The sequence below is a fragment of the Eurytemora carolleeae genome, unplaced genomic scaffold (genome assembly GCF_000591075.1).
Source record: "Eurytemora carolleeae unplaced genomic scaffold, Eaff_2.0 scaffold1181, whole genome shotgun sequence".
In the NCBI taxonomy this organism is placed as follows: Eukaryota; Metazoa; Arthropoda; class Copepoda; order Calanoida; family Temoridae; genus Eurytemora; species Eurytemora carolleeae.
The window spans coordinates 40,989-58,199 of NW_019397313.1; the positions used below are offsets into that span (position 1 = coordinate 40,989).

The following is a 17,211-nucleotide window of genomic DNA, read 5'->3' on the forward strand; positions in this document are numbered from 1 at the left end:
TGGATAGATAGATAGAATATCATTATTATATTACATTGCAAATCAGATGGATAGATAGATAGAATATCATTATTATATAACATTGCAAATCAGATGGATAGATAGATAGAATATCATTATTATATAACATTGCAAATCAGGTCGATAGATAGATAGAATATCATTATTATATAACATTGCAAATCAGGTCGATAGATAGATAGAATATCATTATTATATTACATTGCAAATCAGATGGATAAATAGATAGAATATCATTTCTATATTAAATTGCAAATCAGATGGATAGATAGAATATCATCATTAAATAACATTGCAAATCAGATCGATAGATAGATAGATAGAATATCATTATTAAATCTAAAGTACTAGGATGGGATTGAAAATATCCCCCACTAATAACCAGTTGGCCCTATCTTACCTGCCAGTTCCTCCATTTCATCTCGAAGTCCACCATGTTCCCCCCGGGGGTGCACACCGGCATCTTCCTCAACAGTTCGTCCAGTGATATGAACATGTCTGAGCTGAAGTCCGAGTGAAGACGGAGTAGGTTCCGAGCCTGAACAAATAAGTTCTTAGAGGTCCTGTGAGCGTAATTTTCAGTGGCCCTAGCTTGAAAATTGTGTTTTCCTTCAGTAGAAATGCGCAAGTCATTTTTAAAACGAAATTACAATTGAAAATAATCAGCCTTCAAAATTATTATCAGATAATACGTTTTTTTTTTACCAAAAAGCTAGTCTAGTTTTAAAATACCAATTCTCGCGAAGCCCCTTTTTCGGGGAGCCTTACCACAAGGGGGGCAGAGGGCTTTGAACTAATAATGTTTTCAATTTTTCACTGGAAGGCTAAAGTCTATCCTTTTCACGGTATCATCGAGGTGTTCTTATTCGACATTTAGTGGTACATAGTCGACGTTTTGTGGTAGTTGACGTTTTGTAGACGTCGTTGTTTTGTATCATCAACGTTTTGATAATCGACGTTTTGTACCCACTCCGAAGGTAGGAGGGGAGGGGGCAGTGGTAGTTGGCGTTTTGTAGCAGTCATTGTTTTGTATCATCAACGTCATCGACGTTTTGTACCCACTCCGAAGGTAGGGGGGGGGGGGAACCGGATCCATTCCCCCTTGAAGAATGAACTCCTGCAGAGAACTCCAGTAGAGAACATGATCCTCTGGGGTATCTGGGCTCTCCGATATAACCGATCTAGCTCCATCCTAGATAGATAGATAGATAGATAGATAGATAGATAGATAGATAGATAGATAGATAGATAGATAGATAGATAAAAATAAAATAAAATCCAAATAAAAAGATAGTAAAAATTAGGATAGATAGATAGACATACACACAAAGGGACAGACAAGCTGACCTAATAGAGAGAAAATAAATGGGAAATGGATAGACAAACTTAAAGACAAATATATTTAAAGATGGATAAATCAATCGATCAATCAATTTATCAATCAATCAATCAATCAATCAATCAATCAACCAACCAACCAACGTTATTTGATTCAAACCCCCACCCTAAAAGAGGAAAAACCTCACTGTTGCATTAAAAAAAACTTATGTCTCAAACAAAAATGAATAGATATTTAAATAAATAGTTACAAAATGTGAGTTACCAAAACGCAAGTTACCAGATTACTAAATTGCCAGGATACCAAAATCTAAGTGATGGTTTTCAAAATGTGAATTTCCAAATTGTTACGTTTCCAAAATGTGAGTTACCAAATAATTATTGACCAAGTTATAACGTTACCAAAATGCTAGTTACCAAATTACTAGCGACCAAATTGTTACGTTACCAAAATGTGAGTTACCAAAAATCCGGCATATCAACAATAGCAGTAAATATAATGATATTTTACAATTGAAGGTTTTACCTCGCAATCTTTAAAATGCAGACCTATCCAATGGAGAAGCTGGTTCATGACGAATCCACCTAAAAACAACAAGTAAAATCTTTACAGTAATTAAGTTAAGGATTGATGACTACCCTGAGCCTGTGATTAAAAAGCTTGCACTTAGCTTAGACTTGCGGAGTTAGGCCCGATCAAAATATAAGCGTTCTTGGTTGGTTTTAGTGGAGAATTAGTCTTTATATTGAGTCTTATTCTAATCAAATCCCGAAATCAGCCAATTACAACCATGAAAATCCACCAAATACCCAACTCTGTGGAAATTAGTTGCAACTTATCCAATTGCTCGAGTTTAAAATTAGTTTGAATGACAGCTTAGTCTCGAGTCTTATTTTACCCACTTTTTTTTAAATCGCTATAAATGAGTATCTATAAACAGATATAACTGACCTGGACGAGTATCTATGATGAGTATCTATAAATGGATATAACTGACCTGTGTCCGAATTTAATGAATTTAAGCCGCGTCTAAAATCCCCCCAAAAAACTGGTTTCAATTTAGCGCCGGCTTAAATCTTGAAAAATTTAATACAAATTTAAGTGGAACCAACCAAATTTGAGCCGCGGCTTAAATTTAAACCGCCGCTCAGATTCTTTAAATTCGGCAACTGGACGAGTATCTATGATGAGTATAAATGGATATAACTGACCTGTGTCCGAATTTAATGAATTTAAGCCGCGTCTAAAATCCCCCCCAAAAACCGGTTTCAATTTAGCGCCGGCTTAAATCTTGAAAAATTTTATACAAATTTAAGTGGAACCAACCAAATTTGAGCCGCGGCTTAAATTTAAACCACGGCTTAAATTCTTTTTCGGTCTCAGGACGAGTATCTATGATGAGTATCTATAAAGGGATATAACTGACCTGGACGAGTATCTATGATGAGTATCTATAAACGGATATAACTGACCTGGATGAGTATTTATGATGAGTATCTATAAACGGATATAACTGACCTGGGCGAGTATCTATGATGAGTATCTATAAACGGATATAACTGACCTGAACGTATATCTATGATGAGTATCTATAAACGAATACAATTGACCTGGACGAGTATCTATAAATGGATACAACTGACCTGGACGAGTATCTATGATGAGTATCTCCGCAAGATTCCAAATCAATTCAAGTTTATACAGCATTTCTGACTGGGCAGTATAGTGGGCAGCCTAATCAATCAATCAATCAATCAATATTAGTCCATCAATCAATCAATATCAGCCAATCAATCAATCATCTGAACAATCAATAATTCAGCGAAACAACCAATAACCAAAAGTTAATCATTAGAAAAACGCATTCTTTCAAGAGTATTAAGAGACCTTCCCTCCACCCCCAAAAGATCATCGAAAATCGTTCAATAAAAGAAATTTAGAAAATGTTGTTTTTATAATTTTAATATTTTTAAAGAATATGCTTCTTAGAAAAATACGGAATTAAAATTTTATAAACCTGAAGGGTCGGAACAAGACCGTAACACGAAAAAAGTAAATAAAAAAAAATCATAGTTTTGAATAGTGAGCTAAAAGAAAATCGTAGTTCAGGGTTAATCACAAAGGATGCGACTGTAAAGACGACTTGAAACTCTTCATATATAACGATTCCAAGTTTTATTTAAGTTTTTTGCCTTATATGTGGTCTTGAAATGGCTTATTCAATGATTTAGCAGATTGAAGGAATCATGAATTTAAGGAAATGGACAGAATGAATTTCGTACGGTCGTCTGTGAAGTCTCTTCCTTTGTGGGTATCCCTGTATCTTACCGCAGCAGCTGAACTAGTCTCTGAGAGTGTATTTAGCTGCTCCTCGCAGTCTCGGATTATGCTCCTAAAAGTATGTATGTTCGTTTGTACGTCCAATCATAACGATCAGGGGACCCTCTTGACCGATTTGTCTCAAATTTTGATTAGGAAACTCGGGAGAACCACGGGAATGTTCTTGGCTTGGTTTAAAATTTTTATAATTTGAGTGTATTGTAGAGAAAATTAGTTTCCAGGCAAAGCTGGGTTCCCAAGCTAGTATGAAAAAAAAACATGATTAGTTTAGACAAGACAAGGGTTCATCCGGACTAACTCGAGTTTACTAAATGCAAAATACTCGGTTGCTGCGAACTTATGGTGTTTATAGGACGAGGACAAGGACCAGGGTTCATCCGGACTATCTAGCTTTTCTTTTGCACAATACTAATGTATTTTCAATACAAACAAGCTATAACCTGACAGTGACCAGTGTTCCTCCAGACTATTACATTGGTGATTATTTTTAGAAAAATCATTGTCCCCCTCCCCCTTTAAAACTTATATTAGGAATGTACAAACTTCTTGATACACAATCATCCCCTTCCCCATCCTTCGAAAAATCTTCTTCAAAATATTAATGAGGATTCTGTTGCTGCGAACTTATGGTAAGACTAGGACTTAATAAACATAAGATAAAAATAATTATTGCTCATAAAGCTGAAATTATTTCTCAAGTAAAATAAATGAATTTTGGTCTATTGTAATGTAATCCCCATTTTCATATTCAATATATTAAATAGTTTAAAAACCGTATCTATTGACATATGATTGATGTCGTCTAATTTTGCATCTATATATAAATTTGGCTTGTCTGTCTGTCTGTTTGTTTGTTTGTCTGTCTGTCTGTTTGTATCCAATAAACGTCAAAACGGCTGAACCGATCGGGCCCAAATTTTTTGTGGGACATCTAGGGACCCCAGGGAAGGTTTATGAAAAATCAAAATTTCAAATATTTGTCTCCATCAAAATTCGATCGTCATTAAATTTTTAAAAATTTTGATAATCCGCGAATTATTTTTGTTTTGTTTTACGATGTACACAAAGAGAACATGTTCACAACTAATTTAGAAGATGGCTAGAAAGATGGGCGTGAAGCGCCCTCAAAGGCTAGCAAGAAGGGCGCGAAGCGCCTTGAATTTCTAGTTTTTTTAAATTTCTAATTTCTTCTAAATTTCACTGTAAAATTTTTATCTTTCTAAATAAATAATTTCACACAATATTTGGCCGGAAAAAAATAAAAAAAATAAGACATCAGAAGGAAACTTTTTTGACAATTTTTACCCAAATATTCTTTGTTTTTTTTTGTGCCCCGTGTACGCATAAATATCATTTTCAAAAGGGGGGGAAATGATTTTTCGAGAAAACATACATCCCCTGGGGTGCCAGTGTTATCATAGAAAATATTAATCCCTTGGATTGCTAAGATTACCTGTACTGTCTTGATATCTTAACGAGTTGATCTGTTGGAATATTTCCTAAACATAGATGAATATATTATTATGTTATTTGATGAGAAAAAATGGAGCAATAAGTATTCAAGCCACCCATCAACAACAGCTGTTAAGATTAGTACAGCAACCCTATTTAAACCATTGGCAGCGCAGCGTCGGCAAGATTCTTTTAAAATTACAAACTATATTATTATTATTAGAACCATGTTGCTGATTGCTTTCCTTAAGGAGGGTGTTAAGTATGAGAGGGGATTAGGAAGGAACTTAAAAGAGAAATGACAAAAATGAAAAGATTAAATCTAACCTTCTCCCTGACATAGAGCTTGAAGTCCGAGAAACGTAGAAACAGATTCATTGACGAGCTTTCTGAAAAAAAGAATTTTGATGAAAAACATTTTAAAAAAAATAGTATTAAATCGATATGAAAATAACAAAATCAAAGTGGAAAATCGAATGAAGTCAGAAATAAGACAAAATGATTGATTGATTGATTTAACTACCTGAAGATAGGCTGATAGAGAACAGTTTCCCATCTCACCTCATGAACCTCTACTGGATCTGCACAAGAGTTATTTTTTTACTTTTTTTGTAAACAATTTTTAGTTCTTTATTGGAGGGTTTTAAAATATTGTAGATAAGTTAAAGTTGCAAAACGAATGAAATAAAAAAATTGCAAAAAAATCGAAAATTTTTAAGACAAAATTTTTTAAATTTTTTCCATTCATAAACCTCCCTGGGGTCATGTGAGGTCCCACACATAATTTGGGCCCGATCGATTCAGCCGTTAAGACGTTTATCGGTTACGAGCAAACAAACTAACAGACACGCAAAGTATATTTAATATTATGGCATTACTCTTAATCCTCAACACAAGAAGCGCATTTTTGTTTGCGTTTGTAGTCTAGTGAGAACCTTTTGGAAATCTTAATGGGGTAATTGACGAACAGGGATAGAAATCTTATTAGTCCCCCTCCTTGAAAATAATTGTTTTTCCTTGGCTTTAAATCTGAACACAGTGTAAATAACAATTTGTTATGTGTATTTCTTGCTAAATTTTTTAACGAATATTTTTCAGGGGAAAAGAAACTGATAATCAGGCAAAACATTAATATTTCCGATTTTTTTCACCAAATCTTCAAAAAATGAAATCCGTGAATAAATTAACGAAGATATTTACCATTGGCTTCTTGTCTGGTGTCAGCAGGTGATTGTTTCTGTGTCGGGGTTAGCGCCAGGACATTCCCCACACCCCAACCTACAGCCAGGCGTTGTCCGACACCATTCCTAGTTAAACAAATCAATTAATCACGTATTTTAAGCACGTGTAACAAATCTTTTTCTATTTTTCTTAATCATTCCCCGTACCGCAACCCACAAGCCAATCAACTAATCACGTGGTTTATATCAATCAATCACATTTAAAGGGAATGTAACGATGGTAATGCCAGATTCGCGACTGTACCCTTCATCTTTTTTAACATTTTTTATGTTTAAAATGTTTATAACAAACTTTTTAGAAGAGAATGAATTTTTCTTTTTAGCTGTTGTCTGTTACTCTCTTTTAGAACTACGCATTCTAATCCCTTATCTTTTATATAATCAATAATTTGAAAGATATTGTCGTTTTTCTAGGTTAAAGGCCGTTTTATTTCGATAATTCCTCGAGGTTTTTTCCGCACTTAAATGCGCAAATAATTTAAAAAACAAACAAAAGATTAAATAAAATCAGTTTTAAGATATCTAAGTCATGTTTGATTTGACAAAGCGTTTAAGGGTACCTTAGAAAATCGGACATACTTAGTATTATGACATTTTCCTCAAAAAAATATTCTTTTTTTTATTCCACTTTTTTCAAATTGAGTAAATAAGACATTTTTGAATCGAGGGGGGAGGGGGAGTACAACCCCATTCTTCAAGTTCCAAATGTAGGAGGCAACACAACAAATTTCTTAAATGATCCAGCAACTAAATAACAATTTCTCGATAATATATCTAATTTCACTCTAAATTGCAGGACACAAAATCATGAACGGTAAAATGTTCACAATAATATTAGTTATCAAGATGTATGGTCATAAATATCATATCAGTGATTTGAACTAATCATTAAAAAACCTGACCCTAACAAACACCTTTTTCAGGTCGGAATTCTCCTTTTGTCAAATTTCAAAACCTTTGAACGTGTAATACTTTAAAACTTTGATCCTCATAGGGACAGCAACTGCAGTAACCAAAATTATTTGCAACGGTATCCTATAAACCTCTGAATAACAATTGTGTTGAAGACGGTGCTTAGGATCCATTTATTTTTGATGAGGATCCGGACCGGACCCAGGGAATCCAGGTAATTACTTTCTATAACAATTTTCTATTTTTTTTAACAAAAGAAAACTTTTTAAATTAATTTTCTTCCCTTTTCGTTTATTTTCATGATAAACCTGTCAGCGATAAGAAATTTTTGTAAAATTCTAGTTTTTTCAGTTCAGATTTGAGTGAAGTAATTTTTTCATTTTGAAGCACCATGTTCAATGTTTTATTTATCATAAAATGATATTTCTTTTTCAGTTCCTATGGTTTGAATAGATCAAGAGACAGGAAAAAATCAATAATTTCTCTCTAGTCTATAGATTCTTATTTTCGTCAGTCTAGCTCGCCAAAGTGACAAGATATAAGAAACTCCTCCCAAGTACTTGACATGTATTCAAAACAAAATAATATTCAAATTTCTGAAATCTAATCTTGAAGCCAAGTTTACACACCTGTCTGGGATACTGACAGTCGCCATATTATATGTCTAAATCTGAAACATTTCAAAAAAGTAAGTTTATTTTATGTGCCCTTTTATTGAACATTGATAACGATACATGGTGGAAATTTTCAAATATCAATGGAGACGAGATGGCGACTCGACCAGGAAAATTTGGCGCGAAAGCGACCAAAATTTAGCGGGAAAATTGGCAGAGATTGCTTAGGCGGCGTGCTTCTTCCTCATGGCCTGGAGAACGTTCTGCATCTCCTCACGCTTCTTCTTGGCCAGGTCGTGGGATCCGATCCTTTTCTTCAAGAACTTCAGGCAACGCTTCTCCTTACCAATCCTGGAACAGAAATTCAATAAAATATGAAATAAATTTTAATTAAAACATTAAAGCTAAAGCTTTTGTGTGTGTGTCAATTCAAATGAAAACAATTAACTTCCAGCCTAAGTCGCGTCGTTGATTCAGATGATAAGAACAGATTCCACATACACAGGAATATCATTTTTTCGGTTACAATAAATGTAGCGAAAATATATGCAAACCTCATAATCAAGAAGAAACCCATATGATTGGACTAAATAAATGGCGATTGGACTATATAAATGGTGCTAGGACTATATTGGACTAAATAAACGGTGATTGGACTATATAAATGGTGATTGGACTAAATAAACGGTGATTGGACTATATAAATGGTGATTGGACTATATAAATGGTGATTGGACTATATATATATGGTGATTGGACTATATAAATGGTGATTGGACTATATAAATGGTGATTGGACTATATATATATGGTGATTGGACTATATAAATGGTGATTGGACTATATAAATGGTGATTGGACTATATAAATGGTGATTGGACTATATAAATGGTGACTGGACTAAATAAACGGTGCTATGACTATAAACGGTGATTGGACTATATAAATGGTGCTATGACTATATAAATGGTGTTTGGACTATAAAAATGATGATTGGACTAAATAAACGGTGATTGGACTATATAAACGGTGATTGGACTATATAAACGGTGATTGGATTATATAATCGGTGATTGGACTATATAATCGGTGATTGATCTAAATAAATGGTAATTGGGCTATTTAAATGGGACTGAGTTCGCAGTTATAAGGTGAACATTCATTTCCAGAGTGATATGTTCCATTCATAATGGTACCATTCACAGCTAAAACTATAATTGAAAGAGATGTCTAAGTTTAAGCGAGTAGAATTGATTATTGTCAGATTTAAAAAACATTTTCCACATAATTAACCAGATGAAGGGTTTAAGGGCAACGTCGTAAATCGGGTCTTGTCCAATATAAGTATGTTCTGAGGCCGAATTTGAAGAATTTGAGATGCGGCTTAAATTCAGTAAATTCGGACACTGAAGTGTTACTACCTGAGCAACTCCTGTGCACGCCTCTCATAGGGAGCGAATCCAACAACTTCCCGTACAAGATCCCGGACAAACTTGTTATGCTTGGTCACACGTCCCTTGCTCTTAGCGGGCCTTTCCTAACATTACAACAAAATATTTGTTTATGCATTATACTATCCGAAGACCGTATTGCCACAGAATTTCTTCTGGAGGGTTTCTTAGGCTTAGGATTTACAACCCTGGCTGATCAAGAACTTCAGCTCCTTGATACTTCTGCAGACCCACATCCTTCGTGCCAGCAACAAAAACCCAGCTTTCCAGGATAATTCACATTTAAAAATTTAAATCTCAGCTAAATTATACCTAAAATGGCCATCCTAAAGTTTCTCGAGAAAAAAATAACAAATTAATTACTGCAATAGGAATTTTTGTTCGCAATATTATCTTAAGACTTTGAACTTATTTACCCAAATTAAATTCATAAATAAAACAAATTTAACTTAATTGGCCTCAGTGGTAGAAAAACGGACCCAGTGAAAATTTAATTATCCCATTTTGAAATTCATGTATATACATTGCTTGTCGCTTTTTTTCAATAAACGACACGGCAGAACCGATTGGACCTACATTTTTTGTAGGACCTCACGTGACCTAAACTTAGGTTTCTGGATGCTTGTAATAAAAACCAATTGTATTTGTACGAAAAAATATCTTTGAATCCTCGAACTTTTCTGTCCTCAATATTCAGTTGTACAAAAAAAGGTGCTCTTTGAAGTTGAAAAAGAAGAAAGTATCATAGTTCAACTACAGTGCTTAGGATCCGGATCCGTGGGCTCCGTAAGATTTTGGCTTCCTGGATCCGGATCCAAGGGGTAAAATATCAACCAAAAACTGCAAAAAAAATCTTTACTGCTAAACTCAACTCTCTGAACTTTTGAAAAAAGAGATTATAAAAATTTCCTCATTTCTGAATGGTTCATCAAGTTTTAGGATAAAAATAAGCGAAAAAAATAAAACATTTAAAAATTTTTTTTGATAAAAAAAATTCAGTAAATCTTGAATAAATAACCTGGATCCGGATCCATTTTTTCCAGTGCGGATTCAGGATCCGGATCCGCATCAAAATCAAATGGATCCTAAGCACTGGTTGAACACATTTTACAAAATTAAAAAATTCTACCTTCTGGACATTCTTGGTGGTCTTGTGACCCTTCTCCATACCAACGCACATCTCATATCGGGGAGCCATTGTAACACTGAAACACCCAGCAATTCATGAGAAATTATATGGGCGAAACATACGTAACATGAAGCCATATATAGTTTACATCGAATAGATTGCATAAGTTTTATATATTTGCGAGAAGAGGAAAAATGCTTCAAATTTGTTGACCCAAAATGCCACCGGGGAATAAACGGAGTATCTATGGCTTCAATCCTATGTCAGAAAGTCCGTAAGAAAAAAATTACAAAATATTGTTGAAATCCGCCAAATCATTTTTGAGCGGCAATTGTTGCAACTGCCGGCCTTGACATTACAGTAAATTCCAATTTGCGCATTTTCACACACGCATCCTGGACTTGAAGCTGAGAATGGCGGTGTGAGGGTTAGAAGCCCAAGAGATGGGACTTGCTCAGGTTTAAGTTGAACTGTTGGTGAACCCGGAATAGAAGTCGGAAAGATTGCCAAGACCTTTCTCTCGCCTATTAACATAAACATCATATAAAATATGGAAGATTGAAAATAATTGAGAAAAAAGGTGTTATGTATCATAATGCATGTACTTTTTTCAGTTTATACAGGAGAAGGCCCGGGGGGGGGGTCATACCTGTACGAATGTATTTTCTTCTGTACCACGGCTTACTAGATCTAAAAAATAAATATCATTGTTACAAATTTAACCCTTGAATGGTTCAATATGACATTCATTAATAAAAGTTCTAAAAATAGTTTAATATTGATCTTGTAGAGAACTAAGTAAAAAAGATATTACGATACCTATGACATTTCATTGGATGTAATATATTAAATGTCGGGTGAAATAAGAAAATTTTCTAAAAAATGTTCCACGTGTCTTTGAAAAATCGAGTCTGTGTCTGAACTAGCCAGTGTCCAAAAAAGTCCCAGGTGTCTGAAGTCTTCAACCCTGTTTGTTCGTCTTTTTCGATAAATATTCAGAAAATGGTTCTAGGTCCTTCAGACTTCAGAGAAGAATACAGGGTGGCCAAACTCCGAGAAGAGAAAAATCCGTAGAAAAATAGGTAAATTTTAAAAGAACACCGTACAATCCGTACATTTGATAAAAAAATCCGTACATAAAATCCGAAGAATAAAAAAATTTTATAAAAAAAACTTCAAAACTAAAAAAAATAATTTCTCATTTCTATTAATTTTCTTCGTGTTCTTATATAAGCCTAAAGGCCTTACATGGCTTTAAAAATAATTCGTAACAAAAATGACCTCTGTACAATGTACATATAACAGTACACTGTACAGTGTACTGTACAGATTATGAAGATGATAAAGTTGATTAAAAAAATCAGAAAATAAAGAAGATAAGCTAAACTTCATTTTGACGAGACTTTTTTTTTAGAAAATTTTCATGCAAAAATTAGCTTTTGTTGGGTCAAAATCGAAAAATAATCCTGAAAATCCGTATAATTTGAGCCATTATCCGTACATTTTGGCCACCCAGAGAATTGTCCTCAGGACTTTATCTGAATCTCGAGTTCTAGGTCCATGGACTTAAAGTGTCAAGTTTAAGGTCCTTGGACCTAAAGTATACAGTTTAAGGTCCTTAGACTTGACGTACATGAATTCTAGGTCCATGGACCTAAATTAACAAGTTAAAGCTCATTTGACTTATCGTACAAAGTTCTAGGTTCATGGACCTAAAGTATCAAGTTAAAGGTCCTTTGACTAATCGCACAGAGTTTTAGGTCCACGGACCTAAAGTATAAAGTTTAAGGTCCTTGGACTTCACGTACATAGGGTTCTAGGTCCATGGACCTGAATTAACAAGTTAAAGGTCCTTGGACTTGACGACATAAAGGTCTAGTTCCATGGACCTGAACTGAAGTATCAACTTGAAGGTCCTTAGAATTTACCTACCTGGAGTTCTAGGTTCTTGTAGCGCAGTCCCTACTGATGTGACCAGCACCTCCACACTTGTAGCAGTTCTTGGTCCCAGCACTCGGACAGTCCTTCACTATATGACCAACCTAAGGACAAATATGGATGGATTTAAAGTGACTTTAATTTTTCTCGTATTCCCCCCCCCCTGCCTCCTCTTCGTTGAAACCCATTTATTTTCCCAAGAAAATATTTATGATTTTAGTCTGATTCGCTGAAATAATCCTCAGTCATTCCTTTCAACATTAGTGGTCGAACACATTACGTCCTCCAATTCTGGTCGGACGAATTATCTATTTATCAGATAAGAATTTTGGTAAGAAATCTGGGGGCCAAACATAGTCACCGAAAGTAAGTTAACAACACGACCACCGTTCATACACTATTAGGTAAAGAACGGGCTCAGTTCCAATTGTATTTTTTAAACTGCACTTTTTTAGCTGAGAACTGTAAATATCTTTCCTATTCTCTGGGTGCGGGGGGGTTGCTTACCTTGGTGCAGTTGTAGCAGGTATCCTCCTCCTGGTTACAGTTACGGGCAATATGACCGGTCCCGTGACACTTGTAACAACGGTCTTCTTCCTCGCGGCACTCGCGGGCAAAATGACCGAACCTAAACATGGACGGTCATCAAAACGCACGTAAAAGACTGAATAAAAAGACAGTGGACTAACAACTTTCCACCCTAATTAACTCCAATTCAGCAAAAATACATTTTTAAATTCCAAAGCACTCGTTACAAATAAATTTTTATCTCAGTGGAAAACATAATTTGATAGATAAGGCGGAAAAACATAAACCCTTGAAATAATATTTATTTTCAAAAATCTGTTTGAATTAATTCAAACCAACGCTATCATACAAATCCGTATCAAATCGTTCGTTGGACCAGAAATGTTAACTTTTTAAATCAAGTTTATTATCTGTAAATTTTAATTTCTTTAATACCTGTTACACTTGTAACACTTGGATCCGCCGCCATAATCTCTATCTCCGCCACGATCGCCTCCACGGTCACGATCTCCGCCGCGGTCACCTCCACGATCCCGACCTCCACCTCGTCTATCGTCACGACCTCCGTCTCCTTCGGGACACTCGCGGGCAAAGTGACCTACGCGGTCACACCTGTAGCAGACAGACCCGCTGTTACCACCTCCTCCACCGCGTCCACCTTCGTCGTTCTCAGGGCACTCGCGGGCAAAGTGACCAACTTGGTCGCACCTGAACACAAGATTGATACTTATCTGAAATGATCTAAACGGGGAGGTATGTGTGCTCGAACAATACCCCCCTTATATACACCCCTAGATGTAAATAATTGATTAGATCTGATGAATTCATCCTAAAGGTTAAGGAAAGCGCTCAATAAACATCCATCAAGGGGGTAATTACCCTTTGAACATCAATCAGTAATATGAATAATTTAGTCGTTCATCTAGATTTTAAGGTTTTTGATTTTGTTCATTATTATATATTTTCCTGCAGTAGAAATGCGCAAGTCATTTTTATCGAGAAAACACAATTGAAACTAATCGTTTACCACAATCATAAACATTAAGAAACACGATAGTTTGGCCGCTAGGTGTCTCTAGAATTGTTTTTCTATCTATCGCAAAAGAATTTTGCGTGAGACATTTAGCGGTCAAACTATTGAACCCCCACACGACCACGACCACTGTTTATACATTATTAGAGAGAACGAGCTCAGGCAACGCTTTTAAGTTGTAAATCCGACATTCCCACTTATGCATTAAGGCTGGAGGGCAGTGCTTTTTGATGCGGATCCGGATCCTGGATCCAAGTCATTCCTTTACGATTTACTGAACTTCTAGCATTAAATAATATTCAAATTTTTGTTTTATTTTTTTTTTCGCCTATGTTTATCCTAAAACTTGATGAACCATTTAGAAATGAGGAAATTAATTCAAAATTTCAGAATAGGGTTTTGGAAGTGACAGTTTTTTAACAGTTTTTGGTTGATATTTTACCCCTTGGATCCGGATCCATGAAGCCAAAATTTTGTGGATCCAACGGATCCGGATCCTAAGCACTGCCGGAGGGTGCATTTAAACAATGCTTTCAGTCCCTTTAAGGCGGCTCTAACTCAAATGTTATTGTACACACAAAAGAAACTCGACGTTTAATGTACACGGCAGGAGAACAGGACATCTCTAAATCCACAAAAGGGATAAAGAACCATATTTAATATCAAAATAGATCCTTCATTTATACAATCTCATAATTCTTAAGAATTTGGTTGCGGTCGAAATGTTAAAACCACAAATTGAATTTAATGCGCAGGAGAATAGAAGAGTTGGATAGAGATTGTTAAATTTTAAAAAATTCACTTAATGGCACATTGTAGACGCAAATAAAACTATCCGTATATGGTTCAAACTTCAAAAACACCGTATATGGTTCAAACTTCAAAAACAGTAAAGGGGATTCCTAAAATTGGACCTCGGGATCCTATGATGAAGTCCATAAATCAGAAACTAGAAAAAATTAGACATACTTGTAGCAGACTGAACCTCCCTCACGGTCATCTCGTCCTCCTCCTCTATCCCTACGACCTCCGCCACCACGTCCTCCTCCACCATTTTGTCCATCAGCGTTGGGGCACTCACGGGCAAAGTGACCCGGCCGGTCACAACGGTAACAGACCTGAATGTCTCATATTGATACATTTAATTAAGTTAAGACTAGACATTTATAAAAAGATCTAAGTAATAAACATTCAATTGATTCAGTTTTTAAAAAATTTGTTTAACATGTGATTCTAACTAAGATTATAATTTAAATACTTGGAACTAAATTCAAAAAAGGAGAAATTTATAATTAACAGTGTCGAATATCTCAATACTTTCGTGACATACAAGGGTGGTGAACATACAACTTTGCTCATGCGAAACATTAATGCTATTTGTGCAAAATTGATAACAGGAGGAAGGTATAACTAAGTGTGACGGATGATACAAAAAATGAAGAAAAAATCACCATTTTGGTGGAACCAGAGAGCACTAAAGTCTGTTCTACGACTCGTTAACGTTAAGTGACTCTGAAACATAAAACATAAATTACTGAAGAGAACTCTACCTCTCCTCCTGAGCGACCTCCTCCTCCACCTCCTCTTCCTCCACCACCCCGGCCCCCGCCGCCGGTGGGGCAATCCCGGGCCATGTGCCCAGAACCGTTACAGTTGTAACAAACAAACCTCTACAGATCAGATAATAAACCCTAATTTCAAGATTACAGAAGGCTTATCCGTACAAAGTGGAAAAAGAAAGTTTTCCTTTGGCAAAAAATATTTTTCAGGTTTGTTGACATAAATATAACTGATTAATTATCCCTCATTTTTGTTTTCTTTGATAATATCATCCAAACTCATATCCATCTTACGCTTCGCCATCTTCTCTGTTATAAACCCATAATTGTAAACAGAAACATGTAAAAAGAGCATCATAAAACGTACATTTAAGAAAAAAAAACAAGGAAACAATTACAGGACTTACAGTTCCAACGGCAAGGGACTGTCCTAGACAACGATTATAGGACCTTCCCCCCCCCCCCTCCTTTAACTTTAGTGCAAGACCAGGGTCCGTCCTAGAATACGAATTTTGGACCTCCCACCTCCCTCCCCCCTCTTAATAATTTTGTAGATTAATTTTTTCTTATTTTAGAGTTAAGTCAGGTAATGACAATTTTTGGGCCGAGCGCTGCGGCTAGGGTGCCGAGGGACACGGCTAGGACAGACTAGGGGGCCGGCGCTGCGGCCACATGATTAGTTCAAACTACAAAATTGATAAGGAGGGCGGAGAAGGGGGGTACAATAATCGTTCTCCGGGAAATTACCCTGCAAATTTATTATTTATCTTTGAATTATCTTAAGGTAGTTGGGATTTCTTATTATTTGAAGGTCAGTTCAAGACATTTCACGGCCGAGCCCTGCGGCTAGGACAGGCCAAGGGTAGAGAGCTGCGGCTCGGAGACCGAGCACCGCGGCTAGGACAGGCTAACGAGGGCGCTGCGGCCACATGACTATTCATATCCATTTGATACGGGAGGGGGGTCCAAAAATCGTTCTCTAGAAAATTACCAGATGTCGGGTACGGGATTCAAAACTTTATAAGTTTGACATCGAGCGTCCCAATATTCATGCCAAATAATAAAATGATGTACGATTAAACATAATTATGAGGAATTCAACCATGCAGAGATTTAAAACTTAAAATATTCCCACATGAACATTAACAGTTTGCGAAAAGATTTAATAAAACAATCGAAAATGGACGACAAATAATATTGATCTTTTAACAGAAAGTTTGCAAAATTCGACCAAATATATGGTGAAATACTAAAAAATGTTGTAGAAAATACTGCAAGGCTACCAGCCCACTTGCACGTGTGTGTATTTATGGAAAATGCCGCAAATGAATACAAATCCAATAGATTTCAAGATTCAAAAGTCAAAGACGACAAGAAACGAAAAAATGCAACATTAACCGAACTATTATTCAACTGAGCTATCGAAGATTTCTATCTAATAGGGATTGAGATTATAAGACAGGCGTGCAACTATAGACATTTTGAAAGGGGGGGGGNAAATGCAGACCACATTTTGGAAATGGCAGAACTAGGGGAATTTTGTAATTATTATCTCTAGAAATTTACTTCTAAAATTAGGTTGACAAATAAACGCAGCAAATTATATCAAAAATCAAGACGATATTCAAGTCGTCTTGCATACTGTCATGTTTTG

General features: G+C 35.7%; 2 protein-coding genes and 1 pseudogene across 4 annotated transcripts in view; all 3 read right to left on the reverse strand.

Annotated features, from left to right (window-relative positions):
• The window catches only part of LOC111713454 (nuclear pore complex protein Nup85), a 14,089-nt gene extending 5,949 nt beyond the window's left edge, over nt 1–8,140 (reverse strand). Inside the window, exons 1-10 of the mRNA XM_023488309.1 lie at nt 7,935–8,140; nt 6,353–6,459; nt 5,676–5,733; nt 5,480–5,541; nt 5,154–5,199; nt 3,689–3,752; nt 3,004–3,094; nt 1,886–1,944; nt 1,109–1,213; nt 422–559 (exon numbers count right to left, since the gene is read on the reverse strand). Coding sequence (XP_023344077.1) covers nt 422–559; nt 1,109–1,213; nt 1,886–1,944; nt 3,004–3,094; nt 3,689–3,752; nt 5,154–5,199; nt 5,480–5,541; nt 5,676–5,733; nt 6,353–6,459; nt 7,935–7,960 — 756 coding nt within the window. The 5' untranslated portion in view covers nt 7,961–8,140. The remainder of the gene's footprint in view (nt 1–421; nt 560–1,108; nt 1,214–1,885; nt 1,945–3,003; nt 3,095–3,688; nt 3,753–5,153; nt 5,200–5,479; nt 5,542–5,675; nt 5,734–6,352; nt 6,460–7,934) is intronic.
• A 3-nt stretch (nt 8,141–8,143) lies between these two features.
• Nucleotides 8,144–10,568, reverse strand: LOC111713455 (60S ribosomal protein L36 pseudogene; annotated as a pseudogene).
• Nucleotides 10,569–10,575: 7 nt separating this feature from the next.
• LOC111713452 (DNA-binding protein HEXBP) lies at nt 10,576–15,892 on the reverse strand. Of its 3 annotated transcripts, none has more exons than XM_023488307.1 (8): nt 15,802–15,892; nt 15,549–15,668; nt 14,968–15,116; nt 13,401–13,673; nt 12,945–13,065; nt 12,437–12,541; nt 11,149–11,193; nt 10,576–11,023 (listed from the first exon to the last, which is right to left on the reverse strand). In XM_023488307.1, exons 1-6 carry the CDS (start codon nt 15,859–15,861, stop codon nt 12,440–12,442), a joined length of 825 nt encoding a protein of 274 aa, XP_023344075.1. In that variant the 5' UTR covers nt 15,862–15,892; the 3' UTR covers nt 10,576–11,023; nt 11,149–11,193; nt 12,437–12,439. The 3 variants fall into 3 exon arrangements, with proteins under 3 accessions (XP_023344075.1, XP_023344074.1, XP_023344076.1); XM_023488306.1 differs by having other exon boundaries at nt 11,149–11,189; nt 12,432–12,541; XM_023488308.1 differs by lacking the exons at nt 15,549–15,668; nt 15,802–15,892 and adding an exon at nt 15,450–15,542 and having other exon boundaries at nt 11,149–11,189; nt 12,432–12,541.
• Nucleotides 15,893–17,211: the final 1,319 nt, after the last annotated feature.

Excerpts from the sequence above, each read along its gene's own strand:
- LOC111713452 (XM_023488307.1), bottom strand. The coding sequence starts at position 15,861 with ATGGCGAAGCGTAAGATGGATATGAGTTTGGATGATATTATCAAAGAA. Across the intron at positions 13,674-14,967 it reads GGAGGTTCAGTCTGCTACAA|GTGCGACCAAGTTGGTCACT; the intron begins GTATGTCTAATT and ends TCTTGTGTTCAG. Across the intron at positions 12,542-12,944 it reads CCTGCTACAACTGCACCAAG|GTTGGTCATATAGTGAAGGA; the intron begins GTAAGCAACCCC and ends ATTTGTCCTTAG.